Source organism: Pectinophora gossypiella, chromosome 3, assembly GCF_024362695.1.
Source record: "Pectinophora gossypiella chromosome 3, ilPecGoss1.1, whole genome shotgun sequence".
Classification (NCBI taxonomy): domain Eukaryota; kingdom Metazoa; phylum Arthropoda; class Insecta; order Lepidoptera; family Gelechiidae; genus Pectinophora; species Pectinophora gossypiella.
Window position 1 is genome coordinate 11,452,078 of NC_065406.1, and position 13,906 is coordinate 11,465,983.

Sequence of the window (13,906 nt, forward strand, 5' to 3'; positions counted from 1 at the left end):
CGTATCAACAGAAGGTCGACGAGTATTCTCATAAGCTGAGGAAGTCTAGACAAGTGGGCGGAATGAATCCTTTTTCATTAAATCAGCTATTTTCCATAACTAGGTACCAATATTTTAAGGAAAATACTTACGAGTTCGATTTTGTGTACACCATATCCACTCAGAAGGAAAATATAATGAAATAAATGTTTTCTCGCAAATTGTCAGCATTATACTTTTCATATTCGTTTCAGAACGCAAAAATCTTTCCAAGAACAATTCCAATAACTACTTAAGATTGAAAATGGCTTCGACTCCTGTTTCTGACGTTTTTCAATTTCAATTGTAATTTATTTTTGCTCTCTTATTTATTATTCTGTGGGTTTATTTATTTATATAAAAGGTGCACACAATAGGTAACAATCATGACATGAAAACCTAGAAGGTTACAAATGTAAGTAGATAATAAATACGTAGATTGAAACCCAAAACATGTATAGACGGCATGATAGTTGATGTTAGCTGGTTTCAACGTTGAAAATCATATCCAATTTTGAATATCAATCTTCGCTGACCTTCGTTTCATATCCCGCCGGCAATATGGCCAAATTTGGAAGGGGCCCAACTCTGCGATTGTTTTTGCGACCCGTATTGAAGCCCAGCCGGTGATACATTGGTCATATTTGTCAAAACCACGTATTAAAGGGACGTTTTCTTGTTTCCCACACAGAAAATAAGACGTTTTTGTCGCGATTTATCTCAAGCATTAAGACAAACCAAGCGATGTATTTTTACTTTGCTACACGCAATTACATTTACGTCTTTTCTTCTTATAAAAGAAAATCTTTTAAGAATTGGATAGTTTTCTAGGTCCAAGATAAAAGACGAAATTCTGATTACTAAGTAAATAAAGACAGATCTGAAGGTGACAAAAAACGTTTTCTATTTAACTTATTTATGATTTTTAACATAAAAAATATAATAATAAGTGCGACATTTCGCCACGTTTTTCTATGACGTCACAGGCTGCTTTTTCATACAAATTCCATAGTAATTTCCTGTTTTGACGTTTAGTAAAAAGTAACTGATTTGGATAGTTAATATCGTATCTCATGTACTTACTTATATTCTTTCTAGGAGTTCGAACCACATGAAAAACCAAACTCTTATAAGTACAGTATAACTTTTCGGATAATATTCTATATATATAAATCATTTTTGAAATTTATTGGATCTGTTGCTAATAAAAAGAGTTCTAAATAAAGACGTATAATATGTTATAAAATGGTATAAGCTATATTTTAGTACCAAAACTTTATTACCCGCTTAGAGGGTAAAGTTTCTAGGTACTATTATGGATTCATACTGTACAGATTACAGTGTGTTTGTATTTTGAATAGAAACAGAAATATTTATCTATCTATTGTTGAAAAGTCTTTGTGATAATCCTGAATGTTCCTTTATTTATCTATTTCCTTTTCTATTAGTTCCGTAAGTGCTTAGTGTAGTAGGGTAGTAGTGTAGTAGGGTAGTAGGGTAGATGAGATTGGTCCTTTTTAGGTTGCACCTTACAACCCATACGATAGAAGAAGAGATAGGGGGTGTTTTTTATTATGGCGTCATAATATTCTTGCCCAGGGATACGGGTGAAGACGTCAACGGTTGCAGAGATGGAGATAAGCGCGAAGGTACAGCAATGCAGGACGGAAGGGGCAAGTCACAGGGACTGTATCCTATTCAGAGGCGGAGGACAGGAGTCCTAGTAGGTACGGCTTTGAAATAAGACTACTCTAGGCGCCATCCCACTCGCGTCAGACAGAGTACTGCGGGGCAGAAGGCAAGAAGGAAACCACTACCCTATTTTTCCCCAAACAGTACATAGTATGGAGAGGAATGCTACACCGACAAGGGTGTAGCTCTTAAATTAGTGATGATGATGAACATTCTTTGCATTCATTTCAGAATAATAAGTAATGTAGTTATACTACGTAATCCTACTTGCGTAGTGTAAGTATAAAATATTAACCGACTACTTATACAAGTTGTGAGAAGCTGCAGTAGTTTTAGGCGGATGTGACGTTCGTTATGTAAATATACTATTCAAAGTGTATGAACAAGAAGTATTAACTTCTAAAATACTTTTTTAAAAACAGTCTTACCTGGCTATTAGGAAAGGTAGCGAAGGCGGACTGCACTTTGTGCACCGCGTGGTCCTGCTGGTGCGCCGGCGGTGGTCGGCCCTTGGGGTAATAGAAGCGAGGGATGACCCGCGCGGGCGCACCACTGTTAGCCGCCCCCCGCACCGTCCGCTGCAGCGTGGTGTGGGGGGGCGCCGACGATGGCTTCGGCGGCGTCGACGCGGCATAACTCTGCGGGAAACAGAACAAACACGATTGGTTAGATAGACTTCAATGTTATTTTGTTTTAGTAGTGTAGTTTCCAACTAATCAAATCAGTTACTTTTTACTAAACGTCATAACACGAATTTACTGTTTGTACGAAAAAGCAACCTGTGACGTCATAGAAAACCGTACTAAAATGTCGCACTTATTATTAATTTTATCTTTATTATAATTAATAAATAAGTTAAATAGAAAACAGAAAACGTTTTTTGTCACCTTTAGATCTGCCTTTATTTAGTAATAAGAATTTCATAATTTATCTTTGACATAAGAAACTACCCAATTAGCGACCTGCCGCACAGTATTGGTTCCCCATGTAACTAACATAGAGTTAAACGTCATAACTCGTCGTTTCGTAGAAGTTCCATAGACACGTATTGATGTTTTTAAAAATAATATGTAATGTTATAATCTTGATTGTCTACCATTATTATATTCATATCAACGACCTCCGTGGTATAGTGGTTGAGCGTTGGGCTCACGATCCGGAGGTCCCGGGTTCGAATCCCGCCCTCCGGCGCCAGGGGTCTACTTCTCAAGTGGGGACATATCACAAAAATTACTTTGTGATCTCTTGTTTGGTTAGGACATTACAGGCTGATCACCTGATTGTCCGAAAAGTAAGATGATCCGTGCTTCGGAAGGCACGTTAAGTCGTTGGTCCCGGGAACTACTTACTGATGGAAGTAAGTAGTCGTTACATGAGCCATGTCAGGGGCCTTTGGCGGCTCAATAATAACTCTGACGCCAGGGTTGATGAGGTTGGTAATTCACCTCACAACCCACACGATAGAAGAAGAAGATATTTATATCGTCATATGTTTTGCGAACAATCACTTCATGTCGTACTAATATTATGTGACACGTGTACAAGGATGTTTATTATATCATCACGCCTGAATAGACGATCTGATGAAACTTGGCACCGTTAGCAATTATCGCCTGAAATTACATTCTACCATTCCTACATAAACCTGATACCTGTATGGATTGTTTTTATTTAATATTTATTAATATTAAAGGTAATAATAAGTACACGAAATAATTGTATACCTCGTATACATAACATAAATAGACTATAGTAAATATACGTTCCACAGCTGGGAACGGGAGGGTTAAAAAGGTCACATAGAAGCAATTCATCTAAAAAAAAAACAATATTGCTATTTGACATTTGTGTGCATTGCGCACTTACTTTTATATGCGCAAATGTCAAATTGCAATATTGTTTTTTTTATGACAATCAGATGAATTAAGCCTGCAATGTCTTAGCCAAACAAAGGTTAGTTTCACAAAATGATTTCGACAATGTCCCCTTCGGTAATTAAACCCGGACCTACAGACCGTGAGCCCAACGCTTTAAGCACCAGACCATGGTTATTAAACAGATCAGATACATATGTTGATAAACCCGCCATTATAACAATTTAAGGATATAAAAGAATAGGAGAGAAACCTGCATGCGATGCCCAAGTAGATTAATGGTGAATGTTAAAGCTGACAATCTTTGGTCCACTTTGGTCCAAACACACATGGCCCGAACGGAAGGGAAACCTTCACCCTTTTTAAAGCACTTGTAAGGGTTATTATTATGATGGAACCGTGAAACTATTCTTAAATAGGTATGTGTCATTTTATAAACAGCTAGAATAGATAAGTTATCGTGTCAGCCAATGCTGTCCAATGGACACCCGCGAAACGATTATTTTACAGTAAAACCGATTGTATAGCGATAACATTACTTATAAGGAAATAACTAGTATTTTTACCCGACTGCGGCGAAGCAAAAAGGAGGGTTATTTTATATTCGTGCGCATTCTGACCGCCACATACTTTAGTTATACGACATTCGACGAAAAATAGTAGTAGATATTCGTAGTCAATCCAGGCAATGGAATTCAAACGTATATAGGTACAGGGCGGTAGTGACATCGTAACGAATACTAAGGGTGATGATCCCGACCTGAGTCGACTGATTCTGAGTTGATATCAAGGGGAATTTTTCGTCGCAAAATTCATGCTTCTTTTTGTGTTTTTTTAAATTATTTTCAATTCTATACTTTTGTGTTGGAAAATTCCACTTGATAACACCTCAGAATCATGGCCTAAATCATCCCTCAAAGTTTTCATTACGATGTGACTAACACCCTATATTTTTGGCCAAATTATGTCCATACGGTCCTTATACACGTAGGCTACTGCGACTGAGGCATAGGTACGTTTGAGGGCTCTGGAACTACTTCAAGAGCTCTTCCAGAGAAAAGCTTGGCATTCGTAAAGTTATTACTTACAAGACATACATACTTACATAAATTTACTCCAGTAAATGGGGTAATGGTGAATCACTTACACATTCAAGCCTGTTGTCTTAAATTTTGTAAGCTACAATAAGTCACGTCAAAGAAAAAAACAGAAGGAATAAAAATACAACCTTCAATTATGTTTTCAAGCCTGCGTAACATAATAACTACCTACACAGTAACCAGGTAGGCGTTAGTAGAATTCTTTAGACGTAATTCTTCCCGAAAATGATTATTTACTATCCCCGAGGGTAGGAGTTGACTCAGGGAAATGTTATTCGCTATCACTTTCACAACTCAATCCTTCGAGGGCTTTTTACCAAGTTACGTCTTGTAAGGTGTTACATTTTATCATTTTCGTTGTTTTTGAAGAAAAATGAGACTCAATAAAATGTAAAACAGGTTTAAGGTAAAGTGTCCTAATTAGTTTTTATAATCACGAAAGTGGGATGGAGGCAGAGGGAGAAGCAGAGATGGAGTGACAGCCAGAAAGAAAGAGGGACGCCACTGCCTCTCTGCCTGCTCTATCTCTCTAGATAGAAGCAGACATAAAAATCATCAATCAAGTAGTTCTTGATTGACGAAGGAACTTCAAAACAGAAGGGTATATAAGGTAACAGATACATCACTACACATGGCAAAAATAAATAAAGTACAATAGGCGGCTTTATTGCTAAGCAACAATCTTTTCCGGGCAACCTTTTAGATATATTTCTTTAATTTTTATACATGAGGATTTTTAAAATAAAACTCCAGAGAGAGATAAATATATACGAAGAGTGAGAGAAAGAAGTAGATATAACATAACTTAGCATCAGCCCTGTATGCGTGTGTGTGTGTGTTTTTTCTTTTACAGGGATATGTTTTATGTTATCAATTTTCATTCATTGCCTACACCCACCCCTTATGTGTTTATGCAGAAGTAGACATTCCGCAACGAGACAATTATGTGCAGGTGGATAAAGTAACGTAATACTGGGAGTCGTTTACCGGTCGCGCAGGCAGTTTCGGAGATTTATCGTCCGTGTGTCGTACATTGTAATAACCTTCAATAACAGGTGATTTTCCACAATTGAAACATTTTTGTTTTAGTGTATTTTTTCTGTACAATGTTACAAGAACGTATTTCTTTGCACTCGTGCGGTATGCTATAGTTTTCTTGTGTCTATAACCGGCAAAATTATCTTTCTAGGACTTGACCGAAAACGCAAATTGGCAAATCGTTTCACCAGGATTTCAAGTTACATTGCAAAGAACATAAGTATAATTATAAGAAGGTAATCTTGGATACGAAGAAGACAAGTAAGTACCTTCATAATACCTTTTATTTCAGCTTCATCATCTGAACCGGCGTGTACGAAACAATTGATGAATGTGGAGGAAGCAATAGAAGTGTGTCAGGATCGAAGCAAATGGAATTCCATAGTCTCTGCATACCCCGGTAGGAAATAGGTGTGAGTTTATGTATGTATTTCAACTTCATGTTATGCAATAATTAATAATTTTTGAAATTTTAAAATTCGCGTTAAAATTAATAGGTAATTAATTTTATGCTTTTGCAAAAAAGGTAGGTACTTACTGAGAGTAGCTACATGCTGATTGGTTTATGCCCAATTTTCTCTTTGAACGCGGAACGGGCCATCAATTTACAAGCCTCTCGCCTTTTCAAGCGGAAAGTTCCTTTAATACCCATTCCCATTTTCATTATCTGATTATTGGAGCTACTTTGGATAATTAGAAAGTCTTAAGTTGCTGCCAGTCATTCCTTGTTCTTGTGGATGTTGGAAAATTACTTCTTCATCTTCTATCGTGTGGGTTGATGAGGTTGGTAATCCACGACCTATCGTTGGTAATGGAAAATTCCACTTGATATCAATTCAGAATCATGGTCTGAATCATCCCCCTCAGTATTTGTTACGGTGGCAGTAACACCCAACGTACTCGTATGAAAACCTGTACGTTACGTACTTGTACGGGGTGTTAGTAACATCGTAACGAACACTGAGCAGGATGATTCAGTTCATTATTCTGAATTAGTATCAAATGCAATTTTCCATTGCAAAAGCAATAAATAGCTCATAGATTTAAAATAATTAAAAAAAAGGAAAAAATATATGAATGTTGCGATGGAAAATTCCACTTGATATTAACTCAGAATCATGAGCTGAATAAAATTATCCCTCTCAGTGTTCGTTACGGTGTCACTAACATCCTGTATGTGTGTATTATTGTGGAATGGCTTAAGTGCCCACGGACATGAATGGACGTCCAATTAATTTAAATCGCAATACATTACAGAGATTACGCTACAGATGTTTAATTTTATAATACGTCAGTAATGGCATGTCGATCGGATGGCCAGCCATCGACGATATTGGCACAGCTGCTGGTTGCGGCCAGTCTCCTTGGCCCACAATTTTGTGCACGTCACTCAGCGTACGCGCATTATTTTTAAAACGGCCACGTGCTCTTCATTAGTGGATAAGGTTCACTGGCCGAAATAAAAAAAGACAAAACACAAAGTTTACTTTGCCATCGCCACTCGGCGCTGTCAACGAAATACTTCCGGTAATTGTGTAAAATACCCAGCGTAGCTAATTAGTTTAAAAAACCACCTGCAAATAAGACCTCGCAAATGGCGGATAGTGTACGAAGTGTAAAATTTGGCATGCCTCTTGGAAGCCTTCCCAGTATCGCTCCGGTCAATATACTTCGTTCCATAAACAATGAATAATGTGGCAACCCTAAATGTTTCAAATCCCATATTTTTATGGTGTCTGACTGTAGTTGTGTCTTCCGCCGTAACTTATTGTTTATCTTACAATACCTAATGAGTAACGATGAAAATGTTCTCCCTCAAGACAGAAAAAGCGCGGTGTTTACATGGAGAGATAGGTATTTTTGGGTTTAGTAGGGCTAGAGTGCTATTTATTAAACATTGTAGCTTAAAGATTAAAAAAGAAAAAAAATAAAGATAAAAAAAAGATATAGGTATGGATATATAAAGTAAATACTTAAATGAAATAATTTTGTTCATGATTTAGTAATTCGTGTAATTACACATATTCCCTGTGAAGTTGGTAATGTCAAAGTAGATTTAACTATCTGGAAACTGTGCCATGGACTAATGTGACCATGTTATAACTTTGAATTATACTATAGGTCATAAATAATACGAAAGTTTGGAAACAAGTACTAACTTTGTCGCGAACAGTAAATAATATTCGCCGGCCAAACCGACCTAATGGCTTGACCCATTATGATAGTACTTCACATCCAAAACAGCTTTTTCCCTGTATTTACCAGAGTATTAAAATTGACACAGAACAAAAATTACTTACCTACATATAAATGAGAAAAGGGTGTAAAACTGGAAAACATTTTTAAGGATAAAATGAAAATAAATCCGCAATTTTACGTACACGTTACGATACACGTGTTTTTGAGGAAAAAATACAGTTTCCACGTAAAATGTAACTTGCAAATGTTAAAAGGTTGAAGAGAGCTTCGAATGGAGCCCTACAAATACATTTCACAAGTGTATACACTTATAGGTACTTACTTGATTTAAGTAAGTGTTAAAAATTACTCCACGAGGATAGGTAGAGCTCATAGAGCAAACGGTTGTCAAAAAACAAAAGCCATACATATTGTAAGTAATTCTATAAAAATCTGCACATTGACCTAAGTCTCTGCCTCTGAATAGTACTGACAGCTACTGCTGCCCTCTGTCAGGTTCCAGGTTACAGTCCGTCCCGTCCTGTATTGCCGTGCCGATGGCTCCCTTCTCCGCCTCTGCAACGTTGAGGTCTTCACCCGTATCCCTGGGCAAGGGTTGTACGTTATACCCCGTAAGTCTACAATAAGTAACGTAAAAAAAGGTTTCGTCTGAGCATAAAAAGATTCTATCAATCAATCTACGCATTTTTCACTATTCATCACTCGTTTACATAAGCTACCATCAACACTTGTCGTTTGATGTATGGAGCGTGTATATATTGGAGTAAATGTGCGAAACGTGAATATAGTGTGAACATTGATTTATATGGGTCCGGTGAGACCAGTATGTGGGCGAGGGTATTCTGTCGCTTCTCTGACTTCTTTGTTCATTCAACACGCTTTGTGTTGGCGATTATATGGTGTAATTTGATCGCCCATAAACAGCTGTAAGTAGGTACGATATTCTAAAATCCGCTTCTAACTTCTGTTGCTAAACAATAAGGTCCAAATTTGGTCAAGGGTGATAGACCCTCATAAAATATATAACTAGATGTATTTTTGCTTACAAAAGTCGACCTTGACTGCGGTCAGAATGTTAGTAAAGCTAGGTGTAGATGCTTTGATAAGAACGAGAATAAATCAGAGTTTACAGAAGCGAGTTCGTTATGGAGAAGAATGGGGTGTAATGTGGGGCACGTGAACCGATCCCAGAGATTGGTTCTAGGAAATAAAAATTGAGAATTTTATCTCGAATCGATAGTACATACATACGGGTTGCGTAGATTTTTTAGATATACCTACATCAACAATGGTGCTAATTCCTGTAGACACCATCTAATTTTATTTTAAGTTATATCTGTCATTTTCTTATCCGCCAATAAGGAAAGGGATGGGTAATCGACAAGCATAAAAATGGAACACAACTCAATTTTCAGCACAAATCTAAAACAACTATAAAAAATTACTAATAACCCGACATAATTAAGTTGACAGCAAACGTGAAACGGTTTGCATACCAGCAAGATATATTTTTGATTCTGCCAGCTTGCAACCGGGATAACACACAACATACACACACACACACACACAACACAACTACTGTAGCCAAAAACATTCTGTTAGAAATTTTAAAATTCTGTCAGTAAACGTAGCGAGCTGTTTGACGAGCTAGGTGAGTTTTCTACAAAGCTTGCATAGTTCCTGTGCGACGAGACAAATTACACTTTACATTTTACATATATTTTACCTACAGCTTGCTTTTTTCCGGCCAAGTAGTTAATGCCATTTGCGGCACATCTCCAATAAGTCACAACAAAAATATACTTATATTTTTTTTTATAATAAGTAGTTGCGCGGACTAGATCAAATTAGTCTCAAATTAATTTTGTCTAGATATAAGATTCCCAGCATTAAGTTATTTGAAATAACGTGAGTTTCTGGTTAATTGTTATTCTATTGTTATCTTGTAATAATCCTTATTGTCTTTATGTGTAACAGAATATTTTGTATTGTACTCAATACAGATTGACATAGAGGCTTTGTCTTTATGCAAAATAAATCCGTTCTAATTTTATAAATGAAAAAAGAAAAAATTAACAAATGGGAAAGTGTATGTGTGTGTCTTTCTATTTGTCTATCATTCACGGCAAAACGGAGCGACGAATTGACGTGATTTTTTAAGTGAAGATAGTTGAAGGGATAGATAGTGACGCAGACTACATTTTATCTGTTTCTAATGCCCCACTTCCTTAAAATGGGGGATGGAAGTTTATATGGAGCATTCAGCAATTTTCAAGGTAAAAAGCTAAAAATTGGTATGTGGCCCATTCGTTATCTTCTCTCGTAAGGGTTGTGAGTTGGATTACCGCAACCTCATCAAACTTGGTATCAGAGTTATTATTGGGCCACCAAAAGTGACGTGGCTCATGAAACGACTGCGTACTTACATCAGTAAGGGGCCCATTTCCTTCCATGGCCCATTTTTTCCCTCACCCAATTCAACATAACTGTGATTTCGTGAATATTAAGTAACGAAACCCACATTATCACGTAATGTCTCTGTTGAGCACTGCGCTTACAATTTTGAGGTTCTAATGACCACACACCCACACTCGTCTCAAGCAACAATGGACAAATTGCTTGCTCCGCGTAATTCAAAGCGTTATTTCATCCCAATAACAATAGGTATATACGGACTATTAGTGACATCGAAACGAAAACTTTGATGGGTGATTCAAACCATGATACTAAGTTGATATCAAGCGGAATTTTCTGTCGCAATAGTATGGAACTGAAAATAATTTGAAAACATAAATTATCATGAACTTTTTCAGAGGAAATTGCACTTGTTACAACTCAGAATCATGGTCAGAATCATGATGGAAGAATAGAAGAATGAAGGCTAAAGGGCAAGGGCAAGGGTCCATGGGGCAAAACAAAGTACCTTTGTGAACTAGCCGGTATCGAAGTACCTAGCGGGAAAAATAAAATAAGGCATCAAACAACAACTTATTGGGACTTCCTAGTAAGCCTCATGTAAAGACCTGTGTCAGGAAGCCCCACTCTTCCTAATTGCTATTACATTTTTTTTTATTTGAACTTTTACGTATTCTATTTATTTCTTTTAACAATAATAATTGCCATTTTGACAAATACTTATTGTGTGTGTGTGCGTGCGTGCGTGCGTGAGTGCGTGCGTGTGTGCGTGCGTGCGTACGTGCGTGCGTGCGCGCGTGTGCGTGTATGTGTGTAGGACATTGCAGACTGAATCATCTGGTTTACTGAATGTAGGATGTTTCCTTGCTTCAGGAAACAAGTCAGTAGTAAGTTTTATTGGATAGTAGAATTTAGCTTGGCTAACTTTGAAAACTACAAAAAATAGAATGCCCCGGGTATCTCTCCCCATTATCCCTGGGTTGCCACGGCTCAGGCAAAAACGTCCCATTTTTTTTTTATCTTTGAAACCGGGGGCGACCTTCTGCAATTTTGCTAACGTGGACATTGTGCTCGATTGGTCTCAGTTCTTTTATGTTGAACAGAGATTTAAGTACTTACTGATCACATTTTTTAGAGACTGGTGCGGTGTTAAGAAGATTAAAGAGATTTGGAATATATTGATGTAACTGTTATATTTGATATTGATACGAATCGAATTAGAGCCAAGATATGTTACTGGTAGAGCTGTACGCTTCCACCTAATAATAACTAGAATACCCCCAGAAACCACAGTGTTATAACTAATATAAACTCGGCTATGTCCAATTGACAATGGCTGAACCTATTGTTAAGTTTCCGAATCAATTATTAAATGGAGGCGATAATAGTTGGAGTGTCTGAACAATGGCCGGACGGGGAAATTTCCAATACCTGTACCTACTTACTTTCTTTTTATTAAGTAGGTACGTTACTTAATAGTAGAATTAGGCGTTAAGTACTTTGCCAAGTTCTAGAGTCCGTAGTTTAGTAAAGCTTGTTGATTGAATCCGATCAAAAAAGTTAAGCAATCTTAGGTGCAACGAGTCATTGGATGGGTGACCGATTTTATAAGTACTAAAACTTTGGTTACGTATGGCTATTGACTAGTGAAGTGAAGGGGTGGCTTGAAAACTTATCATCACCCTAACATTATCCCGTTTCTCATAGGGTCGGCTTATCTAACCTGAAGATTTGACAGGTCCGGTTTTTTGCAGAAGCGACTGCCTGTCTGACCTTCCAACCCGCGAAGGGAAAACCAGCCCAATACAGGTTGAGTTTATATATCTGTATGTGTACTTATTAGTATAGGTATATACCTAGTAGAGATTGAGAAATGAGAACTCTTCAGTCACGAAAATTACCATCGTTTCGCAAATTTTAACTTTAAAATCGCGGGTGATCATGCGATTCTGAGTCTAAACACGAGTTTCCAAATATTTTTTCAACCGCTATTTGCCGAATGAGTGAAGTCAAATAAAGGCGAACGTCTAATTAAGCGGAGTCAGTGTGTTCAGAACATCGAATACTGTGCTTAGCGCAGACTAGGTAAGTCAATATTTACACAGGTCAATGGAACCGCTATAATATTGCTTGCTTACATTCTATTTTTTGTAGTTTTCATGCTTACTTTGCAGTAGATTTATTTAACGACGCACTGATTTAAAACGGCAGGCAAATATATGTTATCCCAACCAAAACATTTTCATGTAAAATGATGCCAAGACGAGATATCAGTCGCAATGACAAAAAGTTATCAGATCTCTGATTCTCTGATTTTTGTATTTTTTATCAATACAAAAAAAAAACAAAATTTTGTATCAATACAAAAAAGCAGGCAACGACGCTATTATGTTAATGAAGTATACACAAATATAAAAAAATAAACAAACACTTGAAACTCATAACACTTCTTGGCAGTCGGGTAAAAACATTGCAAATATTTTTATTTTGGACATGTGAAACATTTTTGACAAGGTAACACCTGTCAAAAATGTTTCATGTGTTTGTCGGTCCTGTGTGTATACTTCAGATGATAAAAGTTGACTGAAAATAACTATACTTAAAAAATAGAAGATGACCTCCAGCGCGGAGAGAATTTCTGAAGTACTTACTTAAAAAAAAGTAAAAAAAGTGTGATGTTATTGTCTTGTTTTTGTGTGTGTTTTCTATTCTATTCTAAGTATTTTCAAAAGCTGTAGAAGTAGTCGGCGCAGGCTTACAAAAGCTACAACAACTAAAAAGAAAAGCAAATAAAACTTTCATTAGAATGACTTTGACTTGGCTTCAATCTGTTGTTTTAGCTTAGTTCTTAGAACTCATAGCTGTAAAATAATACAATGAGGTTGTAAATGTTTTTTGGCAAGTACTTAATGATGATTGTCCGGTAGCTTTCTACGAGAATAATAATTGATATCAGAAAGTAGTGTTTAATACGTGTGGATAGACGGAAGAATAAACATTTATTCAGCTGACGTGTTTAGATTATACGTAAGTTGATAAGTTTTTTTTTTAATCGGTTCCAGCGAAAATCGATTGGTGAGCGGAACCAATTTTACATTAATGTATTTAACTTTTTTTTTTTAATTAATAAGTAAGAACCAAATAGTGTTTATATTGGAATAACAAATAAACCTTTGTTTTTAATTTGAACCGTGCACTTGGGTGAATAATAGAGACATTCTAAAGGTTAGTTGCGAAAATTTTAAACACGTTAATTGAAATTAATCCAAAAAAGACAAGCTAGCTACAAAACAATATGCTTTTACAACAAAGGGTCATCAATCATTTTAACTTTTGCTCATTAGTTGGGTAAGGTACTATTTTAAAATGACCTTGAAATATAGGATAAAGTTTCACGGACGAAGTCCCTGGCGGTTCATCATGATAAAATTAAAGTTCACTATTATTAATCCAGCCGACAGTTTGCAGAAAATTGCTCTGTAGTATAGAGTACGGCTTCGATTGCCGATGGGGACATTGCCGAAAACACTTTATGAGACTGTCTTTTGTTTGGTAAGGACATTCCAGACT

At 36.7% G+C, this 13,906-nt stretch overlaps 1 protein-coding gene across 3 annotated transcripts in view; it reads right to left on the bottom strand.

Annotated features, from left to right (window-relative positions):
• Positions 1-13,906, bottom strand: part of LOC126381688 (serine/threonine-protein phosphatase 2A regulatory subunit B'' subunit delta-like) — a 237,631-nt gene that overhangs the window by 112,230 nt on the left and 111,495 nt on the right. For all 3 annotated transcript variants that reach the window (XR_007568925.1, XM_050031150.1, XM_050031157.1), the window contains exon 2: positions 2,139-2,348. Coding sequence is in view for 2 of the 3 variants with exons in the window: in XM_050031150.1 (XP_049887107.1) it covers positions 2,139-2,348 (210 nt within the window). In the remaining variant the exon portion in view is untranslated. The remainder of the gene's footprint in view (positions 1-2,138; positions 2,349-13,906) is intronic.